Source organism: Anabrus simplex, chromosome 3 (genome assembly GCF_040414725.1).
Source record: "Anabrus simplex isolate iqAnaSimp1 chromosome 3, ASM4041472v1, whole genome shotgun sequence".
Taxonomy (NCBI): domain Eukaryota; kingdom Metazoa; phylum Arthropoda; class Insecta; order Orthoptera; family Tettigoniidae; genus Anabrus; species Anabrus simplex.
The window spans coordinates 97,286,074-97,303,717 of NC_090267.1; the positions used below are offsets into that span (position 1 = coordinate 97,286,074).

General features: G+C 41.2%; 1 protein-coding gene across 3 annotated transcripts in view; it reads right to left on the reverse strand.

Moving 5' to 3' along the window:
* Nucleotides 1-1,087: 1,087 nt before the first annotated feature.
* LOC136866022 (transmembrane 7 superfamily member 3) overlaps nt 1,088-17,644 on the reverse strand; it is a 112,714-nt gene continuing 96,157 nt past the window's right edge. For all 3 annotated transcript variants that reach the window (XM_067142632.2, XM_067142631.2, XM_067142630.2), the window contains 3 exons: nt 14,661-14,813; nt 11,623-11,883; nt 1,088-3,229 (listed from right to left, as the gene is read on the reverse strand). In XM_067142632.2, coding sequence (XP_066998733.1) covers nt 2,886-3,229; nt 11,623-11,883; nt 14,661-14,813 — 758 coding nt within the window. In that variant the 3' untranslated portion in view covers nt 1,088-2,885. The remainder of the gene's footprint in view (nt 3,230-11,622; nt 11,884-14,660; nt 14,814-17,644) is intronic.

The window sequence follows — 17,644 nt, forward strand, 5'->3', positions numbered from 1 at the left end:
AAGTTTGGATTACACTATTTTGGAATATGATCTTCCGAGTCTTGTAGTATGCACAGCTGGAATTCTGAAAGGCTTCAATCCAGTCTTTAACAGAAATGTCGCAGAGCAGGGCCTATCAGGTCGTATTCTTGTTGAAGATTTTAGTGTAAATCAGGGCATATCATGTTCCGCATCGTGACATGTCTATTTCACACATTGTATTTGCCGTAACCGGAAACAAACCCAGCTCATGTCAGCTCATTTTCAAATAGTAGCGGATTAAGACGTAGACAAGCTTAAAAATCGCTTAGCCAAATTGGTCCAGAAATCAACCTCCGCGCTTTAATCCTCATGGGTCAACTAAGCAAGGAAGCCGACGAGGATAGAAACAAGGAACTTAAGAAGTACACAGAAGGTTTCTCCCGAAAGGGTCCCGAACGAAAACGGAGATGTCCATCCTCACGTGCTGTTGATATCATCCGATCCGCTTATCTCACGAAGATACCGAAGAAGAAAGCCATGCAGCTTGATAAAGAGGTCCTGGACATGTTTCCAGCATCGGATTTTCGTTCTGTGATAGGCGACAGCAGAGACGACACCGACAGGACGAAGCTGAAGAGTCCCGATGATAAGCTTTTTGAAACTACTCCCCAGTTTTCTGTTGTGAATCGGAATTTTAGTATTCGTTGTAACCATAGCTTTAGAAAAGCCAAAAGCTACACTACTTTTGATACAATGTAGAAGACAATAACGCAATTTTTTTTCTCCCCCAAGAAAAAGCAGCTTTTGACCCCACTATGCGGCGAGCAAACTACAAGACGCTACGAGATCGTTGAAGACGTGTGCAATCTAAACTATTACCATTTCACAGTTACCAAAACACATACAAGGCTTACGATATTATGTTTCGGCTTCACATACCCGTAGAATTCCATTGCTATTAATGTGATAGAGTACACATTTATGACCATAACGTTTAGCCCCTTGAAATCTTCATTATTTCTCATGAATTATTGCTGTTTATGGAACTATTCTGTGACATAAATGCTGGTCTCAACAGTCAATAAAAAGTCATAGTCTTAACAATGTAAATAACCCACAAACACAGTGAACATAAAAGCAGATTCATGGACGATATTGTAAGAGATGGTTCACAATACACACAGAAGTAAAATTAACATTTTGGTTTTAAATGTATAAAAGATTAGGCTAATAATATGTTAAATGCTCTCAACAACAAACAAACAACAACACTGAAACTTGGTCGGGCGGACTATTCACAACACGAAGAAAACAGCAACAAAATTCTTAATCCGACTAACAAGATTTTAAAAAATCAACAATTCTAAAATAATATTCAACATAAATTATTACCCACAAATTACAAGATCTGCAGTGAAACGAATTTGCACTAATAATATGGTATTTACTGAGAGTTCTAAAACTGTGCAAGAATTCGCCTATATCACGTGCGTATAATGGAAGATAGCTGTAAGGGAAAAAGGCTGTTGTTTAAAACATGCCCTAACACTGTAAACGATTAAATAAGAATTCAGGAAGTCAACGGCACCCTGTCAAATGGCCAAGTTGTTACAAAGGTGTGAATCATTTTATGAAAGCTAATGGAACCTGACCATTATGATAAAGAAAATAGACAAATTAATTTGAACAGATTCATGAAAATAATTCATTTGTGAGAATGCAGTGGATTTCAATACACCTGAAGATAAAATGCATTTGGAAATTAGAGCCAGTCCATTATGATACTCATCCAGAAGCAAGCTGAATTTGCATTGTCTAGCAGCAATAATAAAACGAGGGAATTACTTGTATTTAGAAAATGCTTTCCGAATGAGAAACGTTCTGTAACACAACTCGAAAGAGAACATTTTAATATGAAATGGAGAAATTCACGACATGTAAACTCCTTCCAAGAACAGACCTCTGGAGGCAGTCACTAGTGTAGTTGATAATAGCACCGAACTTCGCAAAGTGTAAAAAGAACAATGCAGAGACAGGTATGCAACAATGAATATCGTAGAACATGGTGCACTTCATATAATGTCTAATGATTTTGAAAACTGAAACAGGAAACATCAAGAAACCTGGATTAGAGATATTAAAGATTGAAAAATATAATTTTATAGGGAATCAATGAACAAAGATGCATTTCTGATTATTAAAACAAGAACAGACAACATATTCCCTAAATGAGGATTCAAAACGAGTTTTAGGTGAACAAAGGAAAATAGCTAATTCAAAGGACACACATGCTTCAAAAAATTCACTATGAAGGCGTTACTGTATTTTTTAACACTTGCAAGCTCTTGTTATTGAAGTATCTTGCTTATCACAGTTGGGCTAACGTAAAAATAGAAGGCGAAATATTCATATAATGAAAGGAAGATCAACTTTCAATATATCCATTCAAAGGATGATCAGCAAACTTCAAAAATTAAGTGAAATAGCAATTGTAAATAACATTCTTATTAGTCTATAAAATTGGAGCAGCAGAGCATAGCAGAGTGCAGGGGAAAAGGGAACCGATAAGGAATTGTTTTGTCATAGCAATCACATAATTGGAAGACTTGAATGATAACTAGATTTGTTAACAGGAAGAGTTGATCCAGTTCGATCATTTGCATGCAAAAATTGCTTGACAAATTGTTTGTAATGAAGTTGATGTTACAAATTGAATATAAAAACAACACAGAATGAGCATTTAAGAACAATTCAGTTTGAACAATTCAAGTTATAGCGCTAGTGATAAAAATCCATCTTCTGCCAATGTTTGTTGTGAGCTCATTACGACCACAGTAACCCACAAGAGGGCACGACAGTTCTTTGTCGTTAGGCGAAGATATCAAGAGTCTGGATACAGTGTCCTATCTACTTATAAGAATAAGTTACTTATTTGAATCGACTGGATCTCGATGGTAGATTTTTAGTACAGTCAGCAGTCTGCCGATGCGAGAACCGGAAGTGCCAACGTCGTTGTGAGTCGCTGGAGACGAGAAGACGCTGTCAGAAGATGCACCATACAAGATGCGCGCGTCCGTTACAAGTGGAGTGCGCTCAGTAGCGTCCTCACCACGGACCAAAGAGAGACCTCGTCTTCTGGTTGTCGTGAAGCTCTCATCTCGAGGCTGATACGGAGGTGGTGGGAAAGGCGGTTTGCCTCGTTGTAACCAGCACTGGGCACCAACGCCGATTATGGACATTAAAATCCAAGAAACCGAGAGCAAGCAATCTGCAAAGAAAAACATACAGAAACATACTGCTCTATTTATGTTACACTATTGAATAAGTAACTGATGCTGTTACAGCAAAGGAAAGTGCTCACTAGATTGATTGTATTAGGAGGAGGATCAAATATAAACGAGACTTCTGAAGCCAATGCAGTGTAGTTCAACGCTCGTTAAAGTAGCTACAGTACACATTTCGTAGGAATGTTCAAGTGCGTTCTACAGTTCACACTTGCCTCTACAGTCGCTTCTCTCATTGTAATGATGATGATGACGACGATGATGATGGTTGTTTAACGGGGCCTAACAGCCAGGTCAATGGCCCCTAATGGAACGAGGTGAACGAAGCGAAAATTAAAACTTCAAAATGTATCCAGTGAGTAGAATCTAAAACTAATGATGAAAAAATGATCGTGAAACAAAAGCAATCAGTGGATCCAATTCATAATGCCTTAATTACTGGGATGAGACTTATTATCTAAAGGGGTCCAAATTCCAGGTCACCGGCCCCTCACAATGGCACTAATCTTTGCTAAAGCAGTGCCTGGTGTTCCTCCTATAATGGTACTAATCGCGGGTAACGGAAACTCATGGCGTTTCTCACATGGTGGTACTAATCACAGTAATGTAGACCCATGGTACGTCACACACAATGGCACTACTCACAGGTAAAACAAATCAATGGTGTTTCACACATAACGGTACTACTCACAAGCAACGCAGACCCATAGTGTTCCTCGCACAGTGCGACTAATCACGGGCGCCAGCCAAACCCGTGGTTTCCTTCACAAAGTGGCACTAATCACAGGCAACATAGACCCATAGTGTTTCTCATAAAGTGGTACTACTCATAGGTAAAGCAGACCCATTGTGAGCACAGTGGAATCGACCCGTAAAGTATCTCGCATAATGGTACTGCTCTCATGCAACGTAGACCCATGGTTTTTCTCGCAAGGTGGTAATAGTTGTAACGCTGACCCATGGTTTTCCGCACGTAATGGTACCAATCACAAGTAGTCTCAGGGTTCTAGTGTCCTCATTTCTCGGTCGCCCACTTTACTCGCCTTTTACGACAAGCAGGGGATTACCGTGGATATATTTTCTTCGTCTGCGTGCCGCACCCACAGGGGGTTCTCATTGTTGTAACGATGAGAGAACAAGAAGTGCATGTGTCAGTTGTGCAAAGCATCATTATTTAATTTTAGCACATCAAGATGTTCAATCAAGTGGAATCCTGCGCAGATTGCGTACACAGTTCGGAAGTAATAAACTCCCGAAGCCTTAAGTTTACAAGCGACACAAGTGCTTTCGTGAAGATCGGGCAGTAACTTCCAATCCCACTGACGCAAATCGTCCCAGAACCAGCATTACGACGCAGCACATGCTGGGAGTTGAAGACCAAGACGATTCACCAATAAACGTTGATGAAATTAGAGAAACCAGTGGTGTAAGTTATGGAAGTGTGCAGATATTCATTAAACGAACACAGTTCAAAAAATTAGGGGAACATGCTTTGTAACGTCTGGAAATTAGAGAAACCAGTGGTATAAGTTATGGAAGTGTGCAGATATTCATTAAAAATACACAGTTCAAAAAAGTTAGGGTAACATATTTTGTAACGTCTGGTATGTGAACTGTAATTTGGTAGATGAGTTTCCAATGGTCGTACAGCATACCTTGAGACCTTAGCTACTCAGGGTATGTCAAATCGAAGTTATACTCTATCTGTATGCGTAGCCATGCATTAAACTGTCAGGTGACCCCTCAAAACAAAGTGAAAAACGGTGCGTCCCTGTGTCGTTGTGAGGTACACAGACTACTGCGGTCATTTGAGCACGTTGTCTCATGGGATGGGCTGGTTTACGCACATCTTAACGTGGTTCAAGTCGCAAGGGCCGTCACTTTGATCCACGAAGGATGGACTTTTCGTCGTGTTGCTGTGGATCTTAATGTCTCAACGTCAGTTATTCAACGCTCGTGGAATCGCTACAGTGAGACAGGCCAGTTAACAAGGAGGGTTGGGCAAGGTCGTGGACGCATGACAACCCCACAGGATGACCGATATCTGACCATCTGTGCGTTGCGGCGTCGTTCAGCAACTGCCAGAGAACTGCAACAAGACCTCAGGAGGGTCACTGGAGTCACGGTGTCTGACCAGACAGTAAGGAACAGGTTAAGAGAAGTGTCCTTACGACCCAGACGTCCTGTTCGAGTGCCCCGTTTAACGCAGCAACATCGCGCAGCTCGCCTTCCGTTTGCTCGTACCCCCGTCAACTGGCAACTTCGCCAATGGAGACCTGTGTTAGAGTCTACATTTCCCCTGACACACCGTGATGGACGTCAACGTGTTTGGTGAGCAGTACATGCCAAATGTTGTCCAGGAACCGATTCGGACAAGGTTCTGTGATGGTGTGGGGTGGCATCAGTATTGATGGCCGTACGGACTTTGTCGTCGTCCGTGGTAATCTTACCGCTGCGGGGTACATCGAGCAGATACTGCTAGAGAATGTGTTGGTTGCTGCATACGGTGTAGGCCCTGAATTCGTACTCATGCACGACAATGCCAGGGCTCAAGTAGGTCGCATCACAAGAGCTGTCTTGCGAGAACTGGACATTCAAAAGATGGAATGGCCAGCAGTGAGTCTCCATCTTAATCCCATGGAGAATGTGTGGGTTAGGCTTGACAGAAGTGTTCGTGGGTGTCCTATTCCACCGCAGACTCTCCAAGACCACAAACAGGTTCTCACTGAAGAATGGGAACCGATACCGCAACGTGACCTTCGTCGACTTATACGAAGCAGGCCACGTAGGTGCCAAGCTGTGATAAATGCTCGTGGAAGACATACACCATACTGAAGCTCTCCAACTGTGATAACAATCCATGCTGGAGGACTTATCACTTTGTTTTCGCCCCTATTTGGACATTTCCGTTCGTATTCTGAAAATGAATCCATCGATGTTCTTTTGTATACTTCAGCGGTAAAGAATAAAGGTTCAGTTGGTAATATACCTGGGTGTGAGGTATTGTTTTGTGAAGCATGGCATACGTTCAAAAACATATTCCCCTAATTCTTTTGAACTGTGTAGGTTACGTTTACGCAGAGTCACTTCAACACAGGGGTCATGTTGAATGAAAAGGAGAAAGATGTCAAAGTTGAAATTTCTCAGAAGCTTTAGGTCACATCAAAGCAGAGGAGAATCAGTAGTTTTGTTGCGCATTATATCACATTATGACACCGTATATACGTGATTAAAGATACACAACTATACCCATGAAACGGAAACGTGAGGTAGGGAATTGTGTGCAAGAAGGGGAAACGGTTCCGGAGAAGCTCCCGTTTTGCCTGCCGACAAGGTTATCATCACCGTCTTTTGGGATGCCAAAGATAGAGAGTACGTCGATATTCTACTTGAACGACGAACTGTCAATGCTTCACGTTACAGTTAACTGTTGGGAAAGGACAGAGAGACTTATAGTTACAAAGGACAAATTCCGACACAATCAGGTCTTATGGCGACGATGGGATAGGACAGAGCTAGGAGTGGGAAGGAAGCGGCCTTGGCCTTAAGGTATAGCCCCAGCATTTGCCTGTTGTGAAAACGGGAAACCACGGCAAACACTCTTCAGGGCTGCCGACAGTGGGGTTCGAACCAACCAATTCCCAAATGCAAACTCACAGCTGCGCGCCGCTAACCGCGGCCAACTCGCTCGGTAAAAAATATGATGATGCTTACTGTTTAAAGGGCCTAACATCTAGGTCATCGGCCCCTAATGGTACGAAATGAGACGAAATGCAATGACAAATTAAAAGTCCAAAATCCTAAACGTGAGGACGAAGAATAAATGGATGGATGGATGGATGGATGGATATGAATTTAAAACAATCAGTGGATCCGACCCGCAATGCCTCACATTCACAGAAACTGACGTAAAACAATGATTGCTTTACGTCAGTATTACCGACCAAGGGACTGGTTCTATAGCACAATATTGAATCGATGATACTTGAAGTCTAAACGGATCCAAAATCCAAGTCATCGGCCCCTCATAATGGTAATTATCGCTAGGAAAGTAGAACCATGGTACTTGTTATGTTGCGGTACTGATCAAAAGTAGCGTAGACTCGCGCTATTCCACACAATATGGTACTAGTCACAGGTAATGAAATTCACACATGTAATACAGACCTATGGTGTTTCGCAAATTGCGGCGCTATTTACAGGCAACGCGCTATCCCGTGGTGTTCCTCATACAGTGGGTACTAATCATATCCAAGCCAGAACCATGGTGTCGCTCCTAAAGTGGTACTCATCACAGGGACTGTAGCCGGCAATGCACTCTATTGCTACTAATCACAAACCTATTTTGTACCTAACATAGTGGTACTACGCGCTAGTAAAAGCGACCCATGGTGTTCCCCGTGTGGTAGTACTAGTTACAAGTAGTTTCATGTTTCTAATACGATCACCCCTTGGTCGCCTCTTACGACAGGCAGGGGATACCATGGGTGTATTCTTCGTCTGCGTCCCCCACCCACAGGGAGTTGTGTGTTTGGTCCGCGAGAGGTATTTTATTTCCCTCAATTCCGCCGGCAAGCCGGTTAGGACCCCCTATACGCCACCTGGGACGCGCCACGTGGGAGTCTCACCTCTCCCCCTGCTACGCCAGCGTAGTAGGTTCGTGGGGTAAAAAAGAGTTTTGTGTCTGTTTTGATATGCATTAATGCATCTGTCAGAAAACTACGGATGTAAGTACGCTACTTAAGAAAATGGCTAGCTGCTGAAGGTCTACTGAGACATAAGACACTACAACTAATCATTCGTTATTTAGGCCTACATACCTACAGTACAACTGGAAGGGAATTTAATTGAAATTTGAACACAAATATTATACTTGTGTGAACAGCCCTCTCTTCACATCAAGATTTTACCGTAAGGTTAATCACATTTGAACACGTTCGTGGGGACGCGTAGAGGGCGGTATGCTCGCCAAGACAAGCAGGTTTTTTTTTTTTTTTTTTAATGTGGGACTGTATGTAACTTCAGAATATCTCCATCTCTGCCCGCCGTGGCGAGTTTTCTTCAGTCCAAACCTGCGTCTTTTGATGCCAACGATGATGATGCTTGTTGTTTAAAGGGGTCTAACATCTAGGTCATCGGCCCCTAATGGCACGAAATGAGACGAAATGTAATGACAATTTAAAAGTCTAAAATCATACACTGACCAGAATTCAAAACGTGATGAATATGAATTTAAAACAATCAGTGGATCCGACCCTGAGTGCCCCACATTCCCAGAAACTAGCGTAAAACAATAATTGTTTTACGTCACTATTACTGATCAAAGGACTGCTTCTAAAGCACAATCCTGAACTGATGATGCTTGTTGTCTAAAGCGGTCCAAATTCCAGGTCATCGGCCCTTCATAATGGTACTTATCGCTAGTAAAGTAGAACCATGGCATTTATCATGTGGCGGTACTAATCAAAAGTAGCGTAGATTCGCGGGTATTCCACATATTATGGTACTACTCGCAGGTAATGAATACGCACATGTAACGCAGACCTATGGTGTTTTTCACATTGCGGCGCTACTTACAGGCAACGCAAACCTATGGTGTTCCCCACATAGGTGTACTAAACACAGGGACTCTAACATCCCGTGGTGTTCCTGACATAGTGGGTACTAATCATAGGCAACGCAGACCCACGGTGTCGCTCATATAGTGGTACTAAATCACAGGCAACGCCCAGACCCGTGATGTTTCTCACATGATGGTACTAATTACAGAGAACGTAAGCCCTTGGTGTTCCGCATATAGTGGTACTAATCACGGGTACTGATAATCCCATCCTGAATCACACACTGTTGCTACTTATCACAAACCTATTGTGTACTTAACATAGTGGCACTACTCGCAAGTAAAGGCGACCCACACAGTGTTCCCTGCGTGATGGTATTAAGTAATGACTCGATCATCCCTTGGACGCCCTTCTAGTCGCCTCTTACTACAGGCAGGGGATACCGAGGGTGTATTCTTCGTCTGCGCCCCCCACCCCTGCTGCGTCAGCATATTAGGTTCGTGGTGCGTCTTTTCAAATCTCAATGTCGATGCATTGTCGGCCATTCGGACAAAATATGTCAATTATAATAAATAAATAATACGCCACAGGAAAAAAAAAGATACCTTCGAGATCCCAAATTTTACTGTGGTTCTTGGTGTCTTGGTTCATAGCTGTTAACACGAAGCCTGATACAAGAATACAAATGTTCATCTATTGGCCTGTTTCAATACATATTTCTTATGAACTTCATGCTCGAAAATGATGATTCACAGAGATAAATAGAGCGGTATAATGCCTTCACTTTCAGAGTCACACTGTTCAATACTGCGCATTATTTAATGAACACTCATCTTCCTGTCCAACGATACTCTTCAAACACTAGTCGTTCAAGTACAGTAAATATGTCAAGTTCAGTAGTTTTCTGGTTTAAGGAACATAAGGATAAGAAATGAACAGAGCCAGTGGCTCGATCTATCTGAAGACGGATTTTAAACTCATCTGTCTAGTTTAAAAAGTGATATGTGCCTGCTGTCTTATATCTGATGTTTAACATTTTCCTCTCCTTATTCTCTTTCGAATAATTATTTTTCTAATGTTGAGGGTTTGCATCATACGACTATCTCTGCAATAATTTGCAGAATGATCTTGTCCTTGCCTTGAAGTTGTAGATTTCACTCATCAAGTTTTTCAGCGACGTTAAGTAATAATAATAATAATAATAATAATAATAATAAAACCAAACCCCATGGCACTACAGTCCTTGAAGGGCCTTGGCCTACTAAGCGACCGAGTGAAGGAATACGCAATCGTGGGGCGGCAGCGTTGCATCTTCGAGCATGCTGAATAATAAAGAACGTAACTGCGACCAACAAACGAGAGAAGAAACGATCTGGTGCATTCCTTGACTGACAAGTGTGTCTTCATTACAGTGTGTTCTTGTACTGTGTGTGCAGTTATGGCTGTTTAATAAACGAACTAGTCCGGCTCCATGGCTAAATCGTTAGCGTGTTGGCCTTTAGTCTCAGGGGTCCCGGGTTCGATTCCCGACAGTGTCGGAAATTGTAACCATCATTGGTTAATTTCGGCGGCACGGAGGCTGGGTGTATGTGTCGCCTTCCTCATAATTTCATCCTCATCACGCGTGCCAGGTCACCTACGGGCATCAAATCAAAAGATCTACACCTGGCGAGCCGATCATGTCCTCTGACACTCCCGCCACGCAATTTAATTTCATTTCAATAAACGAACCGTGGATATTGCCTGTAAGAGACAGGGACAATCCTGGGCGAGTTGAATGAGGAAACTTGTGCATACGCGCGAAGCATTATCTCTGTGTCCATCATACACCCCACTTCCCCTCCCTTCCCTTCTCTTCCCTGAAACACGCAGCGGCTTGTGGTCTGGCATAGCAAATACGGCGAGTTCATCAATTTGGTTCGTGCGCCCAGAAGTATGAAAGTAATTTTCTCAAAAAGAAAACTTCTCCGCCAATCCGATTACAGCATCATTCTTAACATAAAATGGAAGAGCATCCCCAGTTTTTTCTTTATGGCGGTATAGTTCTGATACACCCTGTACTGGTACTAGTTCAGTTCAGCCTTCCGACTTCTGAGTTGCACTGTGTGCGAGGAAGGACTAGGCCACTTTTAGGAGGGGGGGGGGGGGAGACAGCAAACGCTCATCTGTCCATCATGAGCCACCTTCCTCTTGTGATAATCACAACTCCATGGTTATTGCTTAGAGTACCTAAAAGCCTGGTTACTAATTTTTTTCCGCATGCTACCTGAAATGGCATCGCGATCGATCAACCGATTGCGATCAATGCATTACCGACCCCAGCATTAATCAAATGAAGAGGTTTATTTTGTTGAAAGTCTCATTCATATTTGGTTGACCATCGTATTAATATTAAACACACTTGGTTTCTGAATTAGATATGGAATGAGGGAAAGTGCCATTTACAAGTGATGGCTAGGTTCCTAAGTGGTTTGCGGAACTCCACTAACTGGTTTTAAGTAGTGGATGACTTTGTAAGTAAGACATTGTAAGACTGATAAAAATACAGTTTGGGTGATGTGCTGGCGACTTGACAGGAATGATATATATTTATCGAGACAAAAATTTCAAACTAGCTCAAACTGGATTAAAAATAAAAATATATGATCATATTCGGCATTCAGAACAATATTGAAAAATCTGATCATCTTGATTTGATTAATTTTGAATATCTGGCACATTCAATTTAAGTATTCTAATTAATATGCACCTGCTACAGGTTCATTAAAATCATCACCAAGAATGAACATGTAAAGAGTATGACAAAATATACCAACCTTTCCACTGGAATGGTGGGTCTATGATAGCCGAGCTGAATTCTGGAACCGTGGCCCTCCGCATTGTATTGACAACAATGAATTTTAGGTTGGAACCAATGTAATGATCAATAGGAGCAACGATAGCAAAGGCTCCTAATATAGCACAGCATAAGATATTGGCTTTGTGCATCAGCGGAGAAAAGATCACACATATTGAAATCATAATACATATAAATGCTGTCCAATAATTGATATCCCACTGTAACAAGGCATAGTCTCCTGGAAAAAATAAAGCAGAAAACATGTCAGATTTGTCTCACATGGTCGCAATCAAACTGGAATTGCATGATTTTTTAATAAAGGACAAATCTATAACCTCCCCCAAAAATAAATATCACTTGTACTTCCCCTTAAAATGACACCACCACCGTGTCGCTTCGATATTACTATTCATTTGTAAGTTTATCAACAGCAACTCACCAGTCCATTACTCCTCTCGACGAGTGAAAACTTGAGATACAATCAATAACTTTAAAACTAGAGGCATTCTTATGTGTGTGTCAACCCATTTAGTTAAAAGTACACTTCGTACACAAAAAACCACCATCATCACAAAACTATTTAGACCTACAGAGGTGGCCAAATTATTATACTCATCATGACTTTCTTTACATATTTTACTTTACCAATGCGTATCACACACTGCATTTGAACAGCAAGAGTTTTAGAACCTTGTATGCACCGCCTTATTCTTGATCAACATTTCAAGCCTTTCAGGCTTGCTTTCCACAAGATGTACACATGCCGTACATACATCAGTGTCATTATCCCACATTTCGACAAGTACACGTTTCAGTTGCTCTTTGGTTGTAACATTTTTCTGTTTCAATTTTTTTCTTCAGAATTGCCTATGTTTTCTATGGGGTTCATATCTGGAGAATTACCTGGCCATGGGAGCACACTGACTTCATTATTTAGAAGAAACTTTGGTACAGTCCTTGCTTTTTGACATGGTGGCCCGTCATACATGAAGATGAACTTCATGTTCCCAAACCATTGAGCCTGAGGCAATAGCTGATTTTGGAGCACTGATAAATACTGGTCCTGCCTCATGGTGCCTTCTACGAAGTAGAGACACCCTGTACCATGCAAAGATATCATGCCCCAAAACCATGACAGAAGTAGGATGCTTTACGGTTCGATGCACACATACTAGTTAAAAATCTTCATCGGGCCTTCTCCGCACATACTGACTGGATTTCTTTGACACACACAAGATGGACTCATCACTGAAGACTACCTGAAAGAAAAAAGTAACAATACCTGTTGCTTTGATGAGGAAGATGTAGAAATATTATGCGGTAAAACTGAGTAAAAGGAATGGAGATCTCAAAGAAATGTTCATGCAACACAATGTATTATGCAATGACGACTATTCTGAAATGGACTGCAGTAAACCTGTAATAAAATAGTCATAAAAGACAAGGATGCCTTCTTCAAGCCTGGAAAACTTGAACGCTGAAGCCGTTTGGCACATTGAAGGCAGTTGTGAGCAATTGATGGTGTTATGTTCGCCTTCTTGCGAGGCCTACAGGCTTTGTGACCCACACTCGCCAAGGATCTCCGCACGCTTCTGAGTGAAGTCATAACTCCCAATTCACGCATTTTCATGCTCTAGTCTTTGGTAGTCAATTTCCTGTTGTCAAGACACATATTCTTCAATTTCCTTAAAGTCCCAGGTGAAAGTATCTTCTTGCGTCCGCATTTTCCAACTCTTTTTCTTTGAACACTTCTCCTTGGTCAAGCTTTTAAGAGATATTGCTCACAGATTTTTGAGGGATATTAAGTCTCCTTGCAATGTCCCTCTGAGAATAACTTTTCTCGTCCGTTAGAGTCCTTACAATATTCTCCTTTTGTAGGAGATAAGTCACTTTTTTGCCCTTTAGCTTCAAAAGTTACGATGGCACACCAGCACATGAAATTCTTGATCTCAAAATGCAAAATTACACCCCACAAATGATAAGAGGTGACCCACTTCATGATAACTACAGCAAAATTGAAGATTAATTCGAAAAGAATGTCTGTATAAACGATTACATCAATGTCGGAATCACTCTTATGAAAACTGAAAAGCAACAATTTGCCATTGTGGAGGCTATTGTTGCCAAATCATGAGAAGAAATTCCTGGAATCTATTGTTAGAAGATGTAAGACATTATTGAACAAAGAAAAGACCCAATACATTCTTTGAAATAGGTGCCAAGTACAGGAAAACAAATTTTAAAAAAACATCTTTAGTATAATAATCTGGCCACCTCTGTAGTATTAGAACTAGATATTATGAGTATTGATATTGGAAATTGACCTAAGCCATTTCCTAGAATAAGCACAGACAATTCAGTGACAGATCAGTCAAAAAAATTTCACTGGCCAGGTGAGGGGTGAAATTTAACAAACCAGTTCTCTTTTGGTATGTGCGTTAGTGTGGACACTGCATAGCTTCTGAAGCTGGAGCCTAAATTCTTTAGTCAAATATTTTACTAAAATGAGCAGCACTACCTCAACAAATAGGGCACAAGAGTACCAGATGGAAGCAATGAGGTTCAATCACTATGGTAACAAGGATATAACGAATGTTCCCTCTCTGTAACTGACTCTGTTCTGCACACTCACGTTTCAAAAGGAATACCTGAGAGGCAAGGACTGGTAGAGGCTCAGTACCAACCAAATAGCCAATGCATTTCAGGGCAGAGATCAAGAGAGTGGAAGGTTAATAAATCTGTTGTTTTAAGGGAGACAAGTGACAAGATCATTAGTCCTCAAAATCTATTGGTAAATAAAGGTATATTTTAGCTTAGCATATCCTCTTGCAATTGTATTACTATTAGCTAGTCGACAATGGCTATTAACCAATCAGACACTATCATGCACTCCATTTTTAACAATTTTGATGAATTTTAACAGGCTAACCCGTTAATTGCATATAGCAAGCGTCACAATTGTAAATGTGATTTCTATACTTTACACAATACAAGAATAACAAGAATATTAATTACCTAGTCCAGCAAACATGGCGACAGAGGCCAAGATATAGCCCAAGGTTAATGTGGCCAATAGAACAGTTAGTATTGGTATGCCAAAGCATAGCCAGAATCCGAGCCACAGTAATCCAAATCCTAGACCACTAAAGAATGAAAAGACATCCAGTGCTGTAAGAAAAGAAAACCTAAATATTAATACTGACTGAATGCATTCTCTCAGAGGCAATTTGAACCTAAGACAGGATTCAGTAAGTAAAACAGAAAAAAAACAAAAATTGCTAGCAGTTTATTCTGTACTAATATGCAGACAGGCTAAGGTTGGGAAGGAAGCAGCCATGGTCCTCATTTGCCTCTACCATTTGCCTGGAGTGAAAATGAGAAACCATGGAAGAGAGTCTTCAAGACTGCTGACAGTGCAATTCAAACCCACCATTCCAGTCAGCAACATTTTATAGATAGCAGTAACAATAATGCAGGTTATACACATGGAAACTGTAAAATACATCAAAGAAATAACTTGCAGCTAACTCAATCATCATTTCCACTTCACATTCATTCAGAATACAAAAACTTGGAAGGTACGTCATCCCACATGTACAGAGTGAGCAACTTTAGCCCGATGATATTTACTTGTACAATACTCATAATACTTATAGCTTGTCTATCTGTTAGGTCATCAGCTCAGAGGCTGGTTGGATCCTCAGATAGCACCACCAAAGGTTATGCAGTTATAAGGAAACACCAAAAACCAATGGCAGACCAAAATGAGGCGTACTAGGCAAGATGAGGCAGGAGATAGTTTGCCATTGCTTTCCTCACTGGGTCAGAATGTACTATTGCAGCACAACTGACCCTATGAGCAGCACCTTTCGTAACATTCAGATGCACTAGTCATGCTCTGAATGTCATTACTCAGCACTACCCATACCCCAGCAACTTCCATATTGTCACAGCCATGGATTTTGACTGGGACTTCGGTGGAAGCTACACTTTACTCTGGCCTGTGCCAAGAGATGGATGCAAAAGTACTGTATCCATCAAGAAATGACAGCAGGCAGACTTACAGCTTATAAGAAATTTAACAATGTATTGATCTTTAATTGCTCTGCAACAGAGCTAAGAAGCTACACAATACCATGTCAAACAAACTTGCACCGTTATGAAAAATCAGTATTCAGTAAAATGAATAGCACTGGTCATTCAAAGAAAATATATCTTTGACATAACCAGGAAACCATTCCACATGTATTCAAAATCATTCATTCGTTTATTGTGTTGCAGAACTATTTATGAACACCAACAAGGTATGTATGTAACTCCCCTTAGTCAAGTTTCCTGATATGGGGTGGGGGATGAGGTGAGATGATATATTATGAAATGTTTTTAAGGCCGGAAGCCCTACCTAATGTCAAAACGTCAGCTGAGGAGCTAATGAAGCTGAAGAGAATGAAACTGAGTGTGGAGGTGGAAGGAATCGGCTGTGACCTATGAATAGAAACTGTCCCGGCATTTGGTTGGGAAGTGAAAATGGTCAAGTAAAGTGACAGTGAAGCTCGAACCCACTCACCCACATCTAAAAAAGGGAATATTTTTATACAATTTCAAATAGGTATTAGTATCTGCATTATGTATTTCTGATGAAATGACTGTCTAAGTTTGTGGAAAGAAAACAATTCCTGAAAACGTAACTCATGATATGACAGAGTGATTACCGCAATGCTTTCCACCGAACTCGATAGCTGCAGTCGCTTAAGTGCGTCCAGTATCCAGTAATCGGGAGATAGTGGGTTCGAGCCCCACTGTCGGCAGCCCTGAAGATGGTTTTCCGTGGTTTCCCATTTTCACACCAGGCAAATGCCGGGGCTGTACCTTAATTAAGGCCACGGCCGCTTCCTTCCACTTCCTAGGCCATTCCTATCCCATCGTCGCCATAACACATATCTGTGTCGGAGCGACGTAAAGCAAAATAGCAAAAATTAGCAATGCTTTCCTGTTGGCTTTCCGTCTAGACCAATGGTATTCAAAGTGTGGTACGCAGGGTCTTCTCAAGAGGTACGCAAATTTATCGTAGCTTCTGTTTTTAGTGAACACTTCAGAAAAGAGTTGAGACTGCCCATTTTTAATAAAAATCTTGTTTTGATTTAGTGTTTGTCTATCACTACAGAGTCCCCCTTTCCGAAATATTCAATCCAAAATATATTTTAGTTTGTACCTCCCATTAACTAGGAATGAAAAAATGATTATTCTTGCTGCATTTTTTTTTAAATTTATTTTGTTTCGAAATCCATTTGTTCACTTCAATTTTTTCAGCAGCAATGTATATAGTACTGCATTAGTCCGGCCCCGCGGTGTAGCGGGCAACGCGTCCGCCTGTCACCCGGCGGCCCCGTGTTCCATTCCCGGTCGGGTCAGGGTTTTTTAATATGATTAATATCCCTGGCCTGAGGACTGGGTGTTTGTCCTTAATCTTCCTTTCCTCACACACAACATTCCACACTACCGCCATTCCAATTACATGCAGGTTCATACAATATGTTGCCAGCAGGGGCAAAAGATCCACATGGGTCGACGCCCCGAACAAATAGCATTTTTTTAAACTGTTGTATTAATAATTATACTCGTGTATATAGGCCTATACACAGTGGTCCAAGGTAAAACTTGTACACTGAAGTATAAGCTTGTGTTGATCATGGCAATAAGGTAACTATGATGAAAAGAAACTAAATCTGGATTGTCTAACAGGTTATGAACAGAATGTACCGATCACGTGCAACTACACATTAAATAGAAAATAAATAGTTTGTGTGAGTTGTCTGCATAACAGGTCAAAATGAAACTCGTACAGTACATTGCTGATGTCAACATAAACAGTACACAGCCTATTCACTCCCTCATTCCTACTCACAAGGGGGCATTCCCTACTCGTCACCACGGATTTCGCTCAAATTTATAGAACATGCAGAGCTTGGCTTGAAATGAAAGTACACAAAGAGGGAACT